At 39.3% G+C, this 16918-nt stretch overlaps 3 protein-coding genes across 3 annotated transcripts in view; all 3 read right to left on the bottom strand.

Moving 5' to 3' along the window:
• Positions 1 to 1393: 1393 nt before the first annotated feature.
• Positions 1394 to 6219, bottom strand: sumo3b (small ubiquitin like modifier 3b). The gene is made up of 4 exons (XM_038720383.1): positions 6063 to 6219; positions 4388 to 4516; positions 4159 to 4230; positions 1394 to 2649 (listed from the first exon to the last, which is right to left on the bottom strand). Exons 1-4 carry the CDS (start codon positions 6081 to 6083, stop codon positions 2584 to 2586), a joined length of 288 nt encoding a protein of 95 aa, XP_038576311.1. The 5' UTR covers positions 6084 to 6219; the 3' UTR covers positions 1394 to 2583.
• An 835-nt stretch (positions 6220 to 7054) lies between these two features.
• pttg1ipb (PTTG1 interacting protein b) lies at positions 7055 to 10636 on the bottom strand. The gene is made up of 7 exons (XM_038720382.1): positions 10470 to 10636; positions 10005 to 10060; positions 9770 to 9878; positions 9297 to 9399; positions 8810 to 8875; positions 8309 to 8355; positions 7055 to 7950 (listed from the first exon to the last, which is right to left on the bottom strand). Exons 1-7 carry the CDS (start codon positions 10573 to 10575, stop codon positions 7907 to 7909), a joined length of 531 nt encoding a protein of 176 aa, XP_038576310.1. The 5' UTR covers positions 10576 to 10636; the 3' UTR covers positions 7055 to 7906.
• Positions 10637 to 13314: 2678 nt separating this feature from the next.
• The window catches only part of myo10l3 (myosin X, like 3), a 56393-nt gene continuing 52789 nt past the window's right edge, over positions 13315 to 16918 (bottom strand). The window contains exons 36-41 of the mRNA XM_038720380.1: positions 16682 to 16889; positions 16423 to 16559; positions 16132 to 16255; positions 15587 to 16042; positions 15249 to 15440; positions 13315 to 15080 (exon numbers count right to left, since the gene is read on the bottom strand). Coding sequence (XP_038576308.1) covers positions 14976 to 15080; positions 15249 to 15440; positions 15587 to 16042; positions 16132 to 16255; positions 16423 to 16559; positions 16682 to 16889 — 1222 coding nt within the window. The 3' untranslated portion in view covers positions 13315 to 14975. The remainder of the gene's footprint in view (positions 15081 to 15248; positions 15441 to 15586; positions 16043 to 16131; positions 16256 to 16422; positions 16560 to 16681; positions 16890 to 16918) is intronic.

Genomic DNA, 16918 nt, shown 5'->3' with positions numbered 1-16918 from the left:
ATTATGTCTTACATGCACAGAAGCCCATGTTAGTCACTCATATAAACATAAACTCATGGAATACACATTTGTTTCTCATATGAAAATAATAACTCCCTTTTATTCTAAATACATTTAACTGACTGTGTAGTTGGACTCAGTAATCCACTTATCTTGTCACAATAAAAACAAATAGGCCTTACTGTACAATGACAGCAGAGCAGAGTGTGACAATGAATGAGCTTTAAAGCAATAACACGTCTCTCCATTAACCATGGTGAAAAAACAATTGAGGGTATGTACTCCCTTACAAGCGTCCCTGACACAGCTGATGGTGACTCACAGCACGACGAGAAATGGGAATGCATTGAATGTTACAGTTAACGTCTGTGTTGGGTGATCCAGTACATACGTACTGTGTGCAGACTCAAGGAGGTTTTTGGACTCACAGGGCCCTCCAATTATGTAAACTATGTTTCATTAGTATCTTTGGCCCTGTCCCTCTTTCCAGGAGCCAGTCAGTCAGTCCAACCTCACAGGTGATTTGGGAAAATGGTGCCAGGAAGATCAAATAAAACAAACATTCCCTAAACATTTCTCAGTTTAATTGGTCTGTTTTCACCAAACACAACATGCATTATTTCCAAGACGCTGTGCATTAGAGACCACAGAATGTATGGGTGGAGAGGGCACCTTGCAGCTGCATCGCTCAGAAGTCTGGGGAAATATGAAAGGCTTCAGATATCTCCGCGAGGAAATATAAAATGCAAAGGAGATGCCAAAAATAAAGGCAGCACAATCAGACCACTGTGTGAGGAGGCTCACGGGGAGTTCATTTGGCTGCACAGTATAGTAACATCTGTGAAATGAAGTCCTCTTAAATAAGAGAAGACTCATGAAGTTAAGGCTGGAGTGGGGCAACAAATGTGTCTTTGTATTCTAATTTAAGGGCCAGAGACTTCAGCGATTCAAAGTAGATGTAACAGAGGTCCCCTGAATCTTCAGAACAACAACGCCCTCTTATGTATGTCAAGTGTAGTACCCTCTCTGGATCAGACATCTTCATTATAAACACAAGTTTCTCTAATATTTTCAGCTTAACTTCACAAACTTTTTCCAAGGGAGACAAATCATAATGATGTTTAAAAAAATAACCCCTGAAGACATGGAGTCTTCCATCAGCCAGAATATTTATTCGTGTCTCTTGAGACTCCCACAGCTCAAACCACCATCCAGGTTAGGAATGGCCATTTCAATATGCAGTCAGCAGTCCAGCCTTTAACCCCAGCCCCTTAATGGCTGCATGTTTGTTTACGCCAAACTATTTGCCCTGCATTGCAAAACAGCATAGCCAAAATATAAATTTTATGGTCCAAAAATAAAAAGGGGGAAGGTAATTTAGAATTCAAGAGGCTGAATATCAAACTATATTTATTGTATACAGTATTGGGACAACAAATAATGTACAAATGAAAAAAATGGATATCTCCCTTGTCACCTTGCAAATCTAACTTGTTAATATTTAAAATGAAGGTGGACATTCTCATAAAACAAGATTGCTACCAACACACGAGTCAAAACAAACTAAGCATTTGGTGATAATGTTGGATAGATTTAGCACAAACGTACTGAAATTGGCAAAACTGCACTGGCTCAATATTTACTAATACAAAGACTGAAATATATAACATTAGATGAAACACCTCATTTCTGGACTGATAAAAGGTGAATTGTTTTTATTCTAAAATCCTGAAAAGGTGGGAAAGAAACCAATTTACACATCAAGAAAACTCCTGTTGTGTCATAACAAAGACCGCTATTACAGTCACAGTAACCCTTTACATCTACATTTTATATATTAACCAAACCCTTTTAAAAAAAGAGCATTATTCATTCAGCTTTTTGGTCCAGAAACATTACTGCACTTTTAGTTAAATCTGCTTTGAGGGCATCAGTATTGAGGTAAACCATCCATGTGGATCTTTCTCTGCACAAGAATTTATTAGCAAATTTTGAAGGTAAAATCAACATGGATACATCAAATGATTTTGAATGTTCTTTAAAAAAAAAAAAAAAAAAACTATTACCAAAGTTTTATACATGAAGAATGTCAGAACGTCTTTCCCCATCTATGGAGAGAAACCACGGGCTCCCATCCAGCAGTTTTCCTATGAATTAAAAATAGTGGGAGCCCATCCTGAATTTGAATGCTTACAAACAATCTGGAAAACTTAAGGGGGGGGTGGTGGTTGGCATGTAGTTCAGCTTATGGTTTATGAGACATGCAAGAGAATCTCAATATCGAAAGAACGTAATGGGTTTTTCATTACGAGCCATATCTGATCTGAGACTTGTCCCTGCCTTGGACAATTTCAAATCTACCAGTTATGTGGATAAAACACATTTTAAAAAAGTACCCTGCATCTCAACGTTTGGATATGGCCCCAAATGAAAAACCTCTGCTACTTTCTTTTATGTTATTAACAGCTTGACATTTAGCCAAGCGGGGGGGGGGCGCGTTATAAAAGATAAACAGAAATAAACAGAGGACAACATGAAAATAATGGTGTGGATGTTCTTCAAAGGGTAGAATCCACATCCCACTTAAGAAAAGACTCCTCCTGTCTGTTGTTGAAATACATCAATAGTGTCCTCATCCTCCATCTCCAGCTGTATTGAAAGAAATTACACATTAGTAATTTGTTCTACAGCAAATGCATTATATTTATTGATATGGCAGTAGAGTTGGGTATCAAATCCTCAGTGCTATTTAGCACCAGCAGAAATACGTGCACTGAAAAGTTCCAGAAGCTGGCATTAAAAGTCTGGTTAGATTCTCTGCTTCATTTACTCGAGTTCCCGAGTAAACACTTTTAGACATGAGTGGTCAGGTAACTTCTTAGCTGCTTGTGTTTTGACAACATTCAACCTTTGGACCAGCCTTTGCATTAGGTTCTATATATTTTTTAACAATTATTTTCACATTGACCCAATTAAGATGACACACATCCAGGGACAAAGATGCTCCATTTATCAGTGTTTTCCTGCTGAGAGTTAGACAAAAATCAATACTACTCATGTTTGTAAGATAAAAATCAGCTGACGATTAGCTTAGTTTAGTTTAGAATTAAGACTGAAACGAGGATCAACAGCTAGCTTGGGTTTGTCCAAGTGAAACAAAATGCACCTACCAGAATCTGTAAACGCTCATTAATTAACACATTTCATTTCATTAACACAACTCATTTGTTCAAATCTGATTTACCGGGAGTTACTTTCTGGAAATGTTTCTCAAACACTTGCTTGAGAAACACTTGCCACATCAAATTGATGGGTTGTGATTATTTCTAGATTTATTATTGTGCGTACTTGTTACTATATTGCTTCCTTTGTGCAACTAAAATGCTTGAGCAATTTAAATGATTACTGCAATTGAGCCAAGAGGTGAGGGCATGTTAACCAGCAGCAACAAATCCTTATCCTTCACTTTACTGTCATAAGTCTAAAACAACAATAGGAGACATGGGAGAATTCATTCGTCATTACTGAGGGTTTGTATCCATTCAGTGATTGTGCACATTAAGAAGTGCTACCAACAAATTACTACAGAATAAATGTATACCTGTACTCAACAATAAAGATATGGGTTATAAACACTCGAGGGGACTCAGGTGAATTTGATTCATCTGACCCCAGCTTGTAATGCCATTTCAAAACAAAAAAGTGCAAAGACAGCAATTTATGACTACATAAAAATAACTTAATTACTTAATGTTTCCAAAGAAAAGAAGAGCACACTGAAACTAATGTAACTTGTGGGACAGAAGCTGTATCAACACCTTACTTCATCTGTATGTTTTCAGAAGCACAAACAAAATCTGATAGTTTCTTCTCAATATTCTTTATTCTCAAATTTCATAAGCTGCAAAATAACTACAGTACTAATGACACTATCTTCATTCTCCATTACTGATGATGTAAGTACGTTTAGTAAAGAAATAAATACTTACGCTCTGACAGATGTTCATGTATTTGTGCTTCAGAATAAAAATTAAACATTATAGACCTCAAAAAACAAAACAAAAGCATCTGTAAAAACTATCCATGTCTATGACTAGACTACATGGGCTTTTAGTACAGCTCTTCATATTCTGGACTTTGAGTCCAGCTTTCACCAACCTGTGCAGGTGTGTCCGTTTCATTAATTGGCTGCCCATCGAACCTAAACCTTATCTGACGACTTGACAATCCCTGTAAAAGACAGAACAGCATTTTAGTGAGACCCTTCATCCAGTTAGCGATAAACAAAATATAAACAACAGTTAGTTGATATGACATAAGTGTTATTAAGTCAGCTCAGAAGTCTACCGTTACCACAGGGGATTCAATCTTTATGTTTCAGTCTTACCTGTCTTTCGCAGTATGCCTTCATTAGTTTGCTGAGCGGAGTATGCCTTTTTATTTTGAACTGTACGACCGACCCATCCTGACCAGCTACCTTGAGGTTAATATGGTCATTTTCCGTCTTCACTCCTTCCTGCAACAAAAACCGTCATCAGCAGCAGCAACATACAAGTGCTACAGATTGCCCTGTGGTCACATTAACTGGTGGTGAATGCGTTGGTGGTTGCTTGATGACAGATGTTGAAAACAGAAAGAGGACGAGTTGCAATCTTCCTGAATGCCATTTGTCCTAATTTAATTAAATTTTTTTGTAACATCATGTGAGTGAAATGGTGTTGCAGACAGGAATAGCTGCACTTTGAATAAATATATATAAAGGAAAAAAAAAAAACAACAGCATTTGGGAGTCATGTCATTCCTGTCAATAGAAAAAACAAAAAACAGTGTAATGTGTCCAAACATTTACTCGCTTAACATGAAGTTAAACATGTTGACTTATGTAATAATGCAAACACTGTCATGACATAAAAAGGCCCTGCATGCATGTAGCCAACCCTTTCATTTTACTAGGCTGTAAAAACTGTGTTCATGTGGAATAAAGTGATTCTGTAAACAAACTAATGGGAATTAATTCATGGATTTGACGTTTGGGTATATTTGCCAATTTATTCAATGTGCACATAAAACTCACTGCAAGTGTCACAAGTCAAGCCGACAATAGGTCGCAAGTTACACATGAGGAGGCCAAGCAACACTCAGCCTGTGAGTTACAGCTGCTTCACAAAGGTCCCGCTTCCACGGTGTTGAAGAAAGTAACTTAGACAAATGTTTGGACACACTGCTGACTCCCAAATGCTGCTTACCCTTTAAAAAAAATAAAATAAAATAAAAAACAAAACACATACATTCAAAGTGCAGCTGGTGAATCCTGATAGCGACACCATTTTACTCACATAACGTTACACTGCTAAACCCAAAAATAGAACAGATGGGAATATACTGGAAATTTAATTAAATTGGGACAAAAAGCATCCAGGAAACCAGCAACGCTTCCTCTTCCTGTTTTCAACCAACGCTGTTACTACAAGCAACCACCGACACTTTCAGCGATCGCCATCAATTAATTTAACTAACGTTAGCGGTGTCCGGTGGTATGACGTTAATCTAAAGTTACAACAGGAAACTTGAATAAAAATACAATTTAAGTGAGCTAACTTGACATTTACATGCCAAGCGTGATCCTAAAGGCAGGCACACAATGCTAGTTACTCCATTTGGTTCTTCCTGTGGTTAGCATAGCAAGCTAGTCCGTGTTCAAACTGGCGCAGAATGCCACAATGGCGCAAATGAAGGGAAAACACTAATCACTCATTTCGTAGGCAATCCCGATACCGACGTTAGCAAATATGGCTTCATATAACGATAAACAAATGAGTAGAGGTAGCTGGTGTTCATATTTGCGTGACACTGCAAACACACAAAAACTGTGCGCCTACAGCCAAATGATCCGCAAATTGGTCAACCTTTGTTTTCTCCGTCGACCCGCTCAAATGCGGTATCTGTAGCCTGGAAGCAGGGCTAGCTTAGCAGAATGTGCTAACTTGGAGCTTGCGTTATTAGCACCTAAAGGCAAACATGAAAAAGATGTTCCTCTGAAGAAACACAGTAACGTTACTGACCTTTGGCTTCTCTTCGGACATTGTGCTATTTTCCCAGGGATTTATTAGTAGCGTGGAGACGGATTGTTAATGGTGAAGCGGGTTATCAGTTCCTCCGGCTCTATCGTTCGGACCAGGAGCGCGCACTGAAATTTAAAATGTAATTCGACCAAAATGGTCACGTGCTCCACTTGTCTTCGGGGCCGCGGATACGTGAGCGCGCAAGTTAATTTGCGCATTCCCGCGATATAGGGAAAACAAAAGTGCCCTTCTGCAAAACAGCCCTTTAGTTCAGGCCGCGGGCACTCATAAGCATTAAGCTAACGATCCAAATAGTTAACTAATAAAACTTAACCTCATTGCAGTGGGAGCCAGAAACACAACATACCAATCAGAAATACTATGACATTTTTTTTTTTTTCTTTCTTTTTCTGCAGACTCTAATAGGGTTGTGTCAGTATTCCACTTATCAAATAAAGATGGTCTCAGGATAAACATTTTTTCACAGGGTGAAATCTAAAGCAACTCTCAAAAAGTCATGTCAAGGATTTTGGAATAAGGCTCATTTAATATAGAATATTACATTGTCCCTCACTGGGTTATAGACTTATATACTTTAAGGATTCTTTGGACATGCCCCCAAATTCAACAATTGGATGAAGATTCATAGCTATATTGTGATCTCACAGGTTTGCAGTTTGTATCTTCAGAAGACTGTATCTACTATCTGTTTTGCTGTAATCATTGAAGGGTGGGCCAAGATAGCAATAATAACCAAATGGCAAATTATTCTTAGGACTGAAATGCAACTTCCAGGACAGATTTAGGAAAGACTGCTGCATATAATAGAATGACACATAGTATGTATGAATAGGGCAGAAAATGTCTTCCGCAAATGGGGAGTGTGTATTTCCTGCATAATTGAAAGGGTGAGGTGTAAGCACATTAATGACATGGATTTCCAAGTGGGATTTATGGTTCCATACTTTCTATCAGATCTTCGTTTTTCTTGAAAAAAAAAAAAAAAAAAATGGGTGGGATGGGGATGAAAAAATGGCGCATTTGTGAATTTGGAAATTGATTTAAAACTTATCACACAAAAGAAAAATCACATTCATTAAATTTCAATAGAAATAGTCACAATTTTTTTTTTAACAACAGCTGCACAAAAATGAAATACCTCGCATGTAAGTTCAAGAACACACATTTCTTTTATACAAGAAAGTTCTGAAACAAACTCTTATATTTATCAACATTTAAAATAGCAAAAAAACATGTACAATGTGTTACATGTCATAAATGAACTTTGTATGTAAAAATAAATGGTTTGGCTTAAGACATGAATGCCGATCAGTTAAATAGTGTGTATCACAAATTTAGTATGAAAATAAAACTGCTGGTTATTAAAGACGCACCACAGGCTCCGAGGTGCTCTGCAGTTGTAGAATTCTTAGTAATATTTTTGTGCAAAATAAAACAATAATGTTTGCATATCATGGTGCACTATATGTTTTTAAAAGATTTGCCCTCACATCTAGTTTCCTGTGTGGAATGAAGTTAACTGAAAAGATTTCCACATAACCATTAACAGCCACATAAAGGCATAAGAAATATTAATTTAGCATAATAGCAGAGAGCCACATATAAAAAATGAATCATTAGATGAAGAGACCGTGTTTGAAACATAACGCATGAGTCAGAATTTCTTCAGAGCATCTTGGTGACATTTTCCTGCAAACACTGACTCACTGAAATCAAATCAGATAATCACGTGCAGTTTATCCTGCATATGTATCTCAATGTTACTGGCATCAGTAAGATCATCTTAAGGGATTTTTTCTAAGGAATCATTGCTGAGATTCTTCTTAATGATCATTCATACGGGCATATGGATTATCCTTTGCCAGACCTGAAAAGGAAAATGGAGACATTGACTAATTTCAAAAATCCTTGTCTTCCAAAAACCATTGTCGGTAAAATTTGGGAATTAAATTATTTTGTATCAGTCATGCACATTGCAGTTTCTATCCAGTAGATGGCACAACTGAATCTAATATGTTGTTTATGTTTTGCTTTTTTAACTTGGTTGTTAAGGACTTTTTACATTGTTCCCTTTGTTTGATCTTTCTTTTTATTCCCGAACCCAGTTTTTATTCACTGTTTAAATATATTTTCACTATGCATGTAAACATAGCTCAGTGAAAAACAAGATATTCAGAATTACATTTATTAACCCATTGAAACCCACACACAAACAAAAAACTCACCATATTTCTGCCTGATTTCATCATGCCTCAGCTGCATTTCTGTTCTCCTGTTGGGGATGAAACAAAGACAAATTGTTAGACAACAGAGAACACTGGCAGCACGCGCGCCCACAGCGTTTGAATCCTGACTCAAGGATCAACACAAAGCATTGCTGCCAGTTTTAAATAACTTTACAAAAAGCAACAGAACTCATCATTTGGCAAGTACAAATATGAATATATTTTAAATTAATTATCTAGACCAAACCATAAACATTACAATCAAGATAATCCACGAAATAACATGAAAATATCCAAACACTGATAAAACTTCATTGTAGTGCATGGTGGTGGTGATCAATGAGATGTGCCCCAATTTGCCTGCCACTTAAAAACACAAGTGGAAGTGTAGAAGAGACACCCCTGGTGTCTGTTTTACTGTTATGAGCCTTTGTATTTTGTATCTGTATCTACAGTAGTTAAAATTGGTTCTTGTCATACGCCTCCTCAGTAGCCATTTACTTCGCTTTCTGACGGCTCTTCCTCGCACGGGTTTGTCGCTCCACCTTTGCGTCTTCTCTCTTAGTTCTGGAAGAATATAAGAATGTGTAGTTATATTAATAGTCAACATAGTTATGTTTCTCTAAATAAAAGCTTACATTGAAATATAAATGACACTCAAACTGATGCTCTGTTGTGCTTTGCTTTTAGTCTTGTACAGCACCAGTTAACAGTCAGTTAATCAGTCCAATAATCTCATCAAATATATCACTGTCTCTTCATCCAACACTTATTAAGTTAACTTGTTTTTAGAGACTTGAGCATGTCTTCATAGAAAGGGGACTGCTATTTTCAGAGCTACGCTGTAGTAACACATTCTGGCAGGCTTTTGGAGACGGCGGTATCAGCCTAGCCTTGCAGCAAAACAACCCATTGTGTTCCCCTCGTCCTCCTCCTTCAACGTTGAACCAGATTTGCCCGCCAACACTACATGTAACTTCATGCTTACCCAACTCTTTCACACTTGCAGCAGCAGAGGCAGCAGACAAGAATGGCAATGATGATGATGCCAGCCAGCACTGACATGGTGATGATCAAAATCTGGAAGTTTACTGGACGTCAAAAGGTAGACACACAGAGAAAAGGAAACACTGAAATTCACTTAATGACGAGCCATGCAACGAATCCTGTTAAATAAACACTACCAGGGCTGCCCCTTTTAGGCTTTAGTTAAATATTTGATGTTTTTAGCCTTAATTATTTTATTAAAAGTGAAGTGGGGAAATTAAATTTATGGTCCTTCTGTGCAAAAAAAGTACCATAATTAGTCATAGCGTCATTTTGTAAGTCAAATAATTGATTAGTAAGAGGTATCTTCACCCCATAGAGTCTGCCCTCCACACACACATCCCAAATATCAATCCCCAAAAACAAAAATACTTGCACGTTATACGCAGATTTGACATAGATTTTTAATCTCACCCCAGCACACTCCCCATCTTGCATCGTTCAGTGGACACACACTGCTGGGGGGCAGGATGTTCCTCACTGGGTAGTCCAGGCATTGTTTGGTTGGTGTACACCACAAGCACTGCAACAAATGCAGCAACAGACACTTTGTTTAGCATCTTCTCTTTGGCATTTATAGCAACACATCACCAACCACAACTAAAGACAGTTGTAGTATTTGTATTTGGCTGAAGTGCATGTGACTTACTGTTACATTCTGCAGGCATTCAGCACAACTGGTGTTGGATCTCAAGGCACATGGAGCTGAAACAGAGATAAGTTTCCGTTAGTTATACAGTAGGTTGGAGAGATTACCGGCCCTGCTTTGACTGTGTAGATTCAATTAGTTGTATAACTGAGCTTAAAAGAAAGTGAATAAAAACAAAAATAAAATAAAAATAAAATCTTCTATAGATATTATTTTCTGCCCACAATGACAAATCATTAGCAGTGGCGTATATGATTCAGTGACGCACTTTGATACAAGACAAACTAGTGTGAAGTTTGCTTTATGTAGGACACAACAAATGACCATAAAGAGGGGAATTAAGATGTTTATCTTTGCTCCTATAATTAGGAGAAAATCCATTTTGCTGCCGTCATGTGACAGTCTCCTGACTCTGGCTGGACAACACAAAGCACAACAGCTAAAGCCTATATAGCCTAAACTTACCCGGAGCTGGAGAAGGAGTCGGTGTCTGCGCATCTGTGGTTGTAATAATAATACCGTAGAAAACCAAGACAAAACGAAAGGCTGAAGATCTGCAAACTCCGGACATCGTGAGACCATCGACTTGCTCAAACTAACAGTTTCAAGTCGAACTGAAGGGTGGACCCCTGGGCTGACGTCACGAACTCCTGACAATCGTGTCATGAAACAGCTGCAGAGCGAAGCATCGTCTTCAGTAACGCCAGGAAATGTTCAACATAATGTAGAAGATAAAATGTGTCCGTTCTCTCATATCTGGAATTTTTTTTTTATTTATTATTAACTTTTTCACAACTGTATACTTTTACAGATAGATTGATGTAAAAAAAAAAAACTTTAGTACACATTATTTTTATTTTAGTTCATATTAAATAATAATAAAAAAAGATAACAAAGAGCCACAATATTCAACATGTTCAAATGTCATGTAGAATCCTAAAGGGGAAATATTTTACTGGTCTTTAACACAGTATTTACCATAATGTAATGTAACAATATATCAGTTTAGTTCCCCAGACTGGTCCTCCATGAGGAATAGTGCCGTTTATAACATTCCTGATACATCTGATTATCCCTTTACAGCACATTCTGATGAAGTGCTTTGAGAAACCCTCAAGTGGTGTGAGGGCCCTCCACTCAGCCCTCACACCACTTTGAGAAAAACAACACCTAGGGGAGACCGGGTGAGTTGAGCCAGTTTTTACTTGATGTGTCTATAAAGTCAGGACATGGCAGTAATGTCTCCAACTAAAACATGTACATATAATTTAGGATGTGCTGCATCCCTGGGAATAATACAGTTAGATCTAAAATAAACCAAAAAAGTGGACTGCAATGCTCAAGGAGAGGATAAGTTGAGCCACATGGGCGTCAGGGACGTCAATGTCATTTCAATATATTGCTTTAAAGCCATCCTGTTTATCGTCATGTCTTGTGCCACCTGATGAACAGACTTCCCATTTTGTACCTCTCCCACTACTCTGTCCAAATACATAAGGAGTTGAAGCCTGTCTGTCTTTAATTTATAGAAGCATGATGTGATGGTTGCTGGTCTAAAATGCATAATGTCACATCATTTCGGTGATACATAAGAATGTAATGTAAAATAACAGTAAAATATCTGGCTCAACTTCCCCCAGGTCTTTGTAACTTTGTGTCATCCAGCACTTTAAGAGTAATATCATGCTAACAGTATAGCCTCATATTGTAACTTCCTAAACCACTAACACATGCGTAAGATGTTCTCAAACCTGTCTATAATTGTTCAGACACAAGAATCAGAACTCCTTTTGAATGTCAAATAAACAGTTTTGATCTTAAATGTGCTTATCACTTATTCCATGGGCCTCTCTCTATCACAGGGTGTGTAAAATGATTGACTCTTCAAAAATGTGTGTACCCAATTTTGTCTATAGTTGCTGAGAAACAAGGGGTAGCTCAACTTCCCCACAGGCTCAAATCACCCCGCTCTTCCCTATATCAGAATGCTGTTTGTGGATTTCAGCTCAGCATTCAACACAATCTCCCCCATGAAACTGATCAGCAAACACTCTGCAACTGGATATTGGACTTCCTCACTAACAGACCCCAGTTAGTTTGGATTGGCGGACTCACCTCCTCCACTCTAGTGCTCAACACCGGAGCCCTCCAGGGCTGTGTGCTCAGCCCCCTCCTGTTCACGCTGTACACCCACGACTGCATCCCCCAACATGGAGATAACTCTGTTGTGAAGTTTGCGGACAACACCACCATCATCGGCCGGATTTCAAACAACGATATAACAACGACTTCATATCGGGAGGAAATTGATAATCTTGCAGAGTGGTGTACAGAGAACAACCTACTGCTCAACGTCAGCAAAACCAAGGAGCTGATCCCCGATTTCAGGAAAATGGAGATAAAGACACACTCCTGTCTACGTCAGTGGTGCTGAGGTGGAGCAGGTGAAGAGTTTCAGGTTCCTGGGAATCAGCATCACAGAGAACCTGACATGGTCATCTCACATCTCCATGCTTGTGAAGAAAGCTCTGTATTAATGTATATTGTCTGCTATGTGGCAGAAGGAAGTTACAAAGCTCAATTTCATTATATTATCCGTTACATTGTGACAATAAATGTATCCACCTACCTACCTACAGTATCAACCAAAAGCAGTTGAGGAATATCAGAGAAACTTAAACCCCTTCCACTAACAGAATAATACATCAAGTAGATTCGTCTTTGTAGGCTGTGCCATATTATCCTCACAGACCCTCACTTACTTATGTTTAAAGGCCCTGCTCATCCATACAGGTGTTCTCAATCGCTTTGGCTAATTAGACCTCTACTCAAGTCTAATGATGCATTCATTTCATATTGTCCATTACAAGCAGCCCATTGTGAAAAGGCTAACTGCAGCTGTAACATGTTATCAGCCTCCGGGGCTGAGAAATATATCAGCTACAATATCTCCCACCTGGCAAAAGGGACTACACTAGTACCAACGGTCTGCTGCAAAGCCACCATCTTGACACAATAATGCATGCTGTAGCTGTAGAGTCAGCTGTGGCACAACTATGCAATGCATTCATTTCACTGTCCAAACAAAATGAGGTGTTAGTACACATGGGCACTTACCCAAAATCCCAGCTTTGGTGTTTCAACTATATGTCCGTATTAGCCGTCTCATAATGATGTATTTTTGCAGTAACATATAAATGTTTAATGGAGATTGAGATCCACAGCCAGACACATTAACTGTACATACCATTTTGTCCTCTGTAAGACCAACAGAACATGAGACAATAATAACAAACACAAAACAGCGTTTTGAAATACAATAATTTATTAAAGCATCTTTAAATTCTTATAAAACATTTTCTGATTTTTCTTCTTCAAAACAATCAGAAATCTCAGAAATACAGTCATCGTCAGTGGCAAGATCAGTCTCTGGTGTGGCCGCCGGCAGCTGACCAGATCGCCTAAGTGAGTACGATTGGAGAGCAATGGAAGACAGTGATGCAATGTGAGGTAAATACTAAGCTCATTATGTTTGGATCGACTCTTATGATGAACTATGCAGTACGTCGACTGGCATAGGCTTCAATCCTCTCAAGTGGCGGGGGGAACTTATCCTCAGGTTAGTAAGGTAATAGAAGGAATTGAGCGTGGGTGTTTAGGGCACCACACTTAGGGTATTTTATGTCGACAAAAGCTCAGGGCACAAAATGGAGAAATGCACAAATAATAGTAAAACAAAAGTACTAGCCAAACTGCATCAATGCATTTCCAGCACACTGTTCACCTCGCTCAGTCAGCTTATTTTCTCAATCCACTGATACTTCAATAAATAAATAGCCCACTCTCACAAGGCCTTCAACATCACTGAAAAAACACAGTAAAACAATCTTCAGACACAGACGTACTGAACAAGCTACATCCTGCTTATTTCTAAAAACCTTGAGCATCATTTACAGCTTCAAAAAGTTAGACACACCCTCAAGTCAATACACAATAAAACAGCTCAACACAAAGTACTGTACTTGTTCTATGACAGAACTGCAAATTGTTCAAATGATTTTAGTAACCGGTGCCTTTTGAGAAAATACTCGACTGCAGTGGTTATAAACATTGCATCTCCACTGATGCAGTGGTTATTCATGTTGGATTCCTTTGTTTGCTGCAATTATTTCTCATTATTATTACTTATCATTTTTTTTCCTTTAAGATAGGGACAGGCTTTTGTGGCACACGCACCAGTGGAAGCCTTAACTACCACACACAGATACTAAACAACCCAAAGTTTATTCTCCATTCCTGAAAGGCCACATCTGCACTCAATCTATAAATCCAGAATATTTAAACTAAAAACCTAAATAAGGCAAGATGAGGGAGATAATCTCCCTTGGACAGTTGTATTACACATTAACCTGAGGGAATCTCCATTCAGGAGAACATTCTTTGCAATGGGGCGCAATATCTGTAGAAAAAACACTTGAATAAAGGTATGTTTGCCACTGCAACATTCTTTTACCTAATTTGGATGTATGCTTAAAGAAAATGTACACTGTTGGAATTGAAAAAGTCCAGATTTAGATTCGAATGTCTGCTATGAATTGTGAAAGACAGGGTTTGGTGGAAAAAGTCCGGTTTTCCTGGATATTAAAAAAACAATTCACAGATACCTGAAGTACATTTCAATTAGGAAGTGAGAAATGACCAGTGTAACTAATGAGAGTAACATGTTTGGAGACTGTATGGAGGGAAGCAACACTCGGGAGGACTGTAAAGCTTAAAAGGGATGCAGATGATTGAATGATCCAACTTTTGCCATAAGCAGTAAAAACACAAAACGTTTTTGCGTCTCTAAAGACAGGACTCTTTCTGGACAGTCAAAAGCTCTGAAACACCATCTCTGCATCATCTGTCTATGTTTTTTGTTGTCTGTCAGGTGTACAGTAGCTGAGTACATTTGGTCTCCTGTCAAGTCAATCACCTGATCCAGCTGGTGCCATAACTGGATGCAGACTTCACACTGCAGCGCTTCTTCACGATCATGTTTATGTAGGCCTTCATGATCTTTGTGATCTCTCCAACCTGCCAATGTACAGACGAAACACACAGTCACCCAAGAGACGACAAGACAGGCAAAGATATACAGATGTGTATAACATTTTTTGAGTCATATCAACCGACTGATATTCTGAAATACTGTTTCCTCTAACAAACATGCACAATCTAATATATAGAGAAAAGATGATGTACCTGTGGTGTTTCAAAGAACATTTCTCTCTCATCCACGGTGATCTTGTAGGTGCAGGGCTGCGGAGCACCGAAGAAAATGATGTGCTCATATGGGAAGGTCTCCAGAGGCTTGGGCTCTCCTCTCTTGTAGACGGACACATTTTCAGCGCTCACGCTCAACCAGAGATCATGAGGGAAGCCTCCTTCTTTGCACTACGACACAAACACAGGAACTCATAAACATCATCCAATGTGTGCAGCAGGATGGCAACTAGCGATCCACTGATCTGATCTACAGGATCAGTGCATCCTTACAAGCAAAATAAAAAACCTGATCGACCCAGACCCAGTAAACCTACCTCGACATCAAACAGTGTGGATCCATATCCAGGCCACTCCTTGATGATGGTCATGTATTTGAGCATGGCTTGATGCTGGTCCAGACCAGTGAGGCGGGACCACTTCTCCACGATGCTCGCCCTGGTGGCAGACATCTCCTCCTTTATCCACATCTCCAACATCTGCTCCTCCTCCATGCGCTGCTTCTTCATCGAGCCGGTCTTTAACCCCCGCCGTAGGGTCCCGTCCAGGAAGCTTGTTCTCCGACGCTCCAGAGTTTGTCCCGACCCCGAGGCTCCACCCACCTTGGTAAACTGGAGGATGCGACTGCGCAGGCGGCCAACGGGGTAGACGTTTTCCAGGCTCCAGGTGACCCGTGCTTTGTCTCCGTACAGAAACTGCAGGCGTAGAGCGGCCAGGTGCTGCAGGGTCTCTTCTCGGGAAGGGAAGTGGCCCCGGGTCAAACTCTCATGGGCCTGAAGGAACAGCAAAGTAGTGTGTTGTTAGCACTAGCTGCAACTTGTGATTTAAAAGACTCTCGAATAAAGTGGAACACGAGGAGTACCTGCTCAAACATGAATGCAAACTCCACTCCTTCTTTAGGCATGCTCTCCACATCCAGGAAGCAGTAGAGTTTAAAATAGAGTTTCCATTGGCCGTCATCTTCACCTTCCTCACTGCCAGCCAGTCTGGTGGGAAAGCCACAAGCCTGTCACTTCCATATCTGTATTTTGGTCCTTTTTTTGTCATTATCAACTGGTGTACTTATGTTCTATGTAACGGGACCTTGAATTAATAATAATATTATCAAATATAAGTTGGGACAGAAAGTAACCCATCATCATGTATAACATACCTTTCAAATTTGGCCAAAACATCAGCCACAAGAACCCTGCTTTCCACAGCCCGGTCAATAGTGTTGTTGTGTTCAAAGAGTGCAAACATGTTTCTGCTGTCCTCCATTGCCAGACCTCTGATAAGCTTTTCCACCACCTGGACAAAACCATGGAAGAAGACAAAATATCTGTATTTGTGCACATAAAAAGTAACAACAGTGATATCTTGGAGAGGGAAATTTCAGATATCCTGAGTAGCAATGACTACAGTTCGCTCACCTCTCCAGCGGTGGTGTGTGAGTTGATGGAGATCTTGCAAGAGCCTCCTCCGTGGCAGTAGACCGTGGTGGTCATTTCCTGTCTGGTAAGCAGCGCCATGATTTCCTCCTGAGAGGGAACAAACTCTCTGGCCTTGGTTTTCTTCAGGGACTCGCCGATGAAATGGGCGAACATTTCAATCTCAGTGCCAGGAAACAGCTCCTTAATCCTGTAAAAGACACAAAGACGGTGAACTAG

This window comes from Micropterus salmoides, unplaced genomic scaffold, assembly GCF_014851395.1.
Source record: "Micropterus salmoides isolate LMB-PRFRI ecotype aquatic unplaced genomic scaffold, ASM1485139v1 Ms_hic_scaffold_15, whole genome shotgun sequence".
NCBI classification, from domain to species: Eukaryota; Metazoa; Chordata; class Actinopteri; order Centrarchiformes; family Centrarchidae; genus Micropterus; species Micropterus salmoides.
This window is presented reverse-complemented; position numbering and strand designations above follow the sequence as displayed.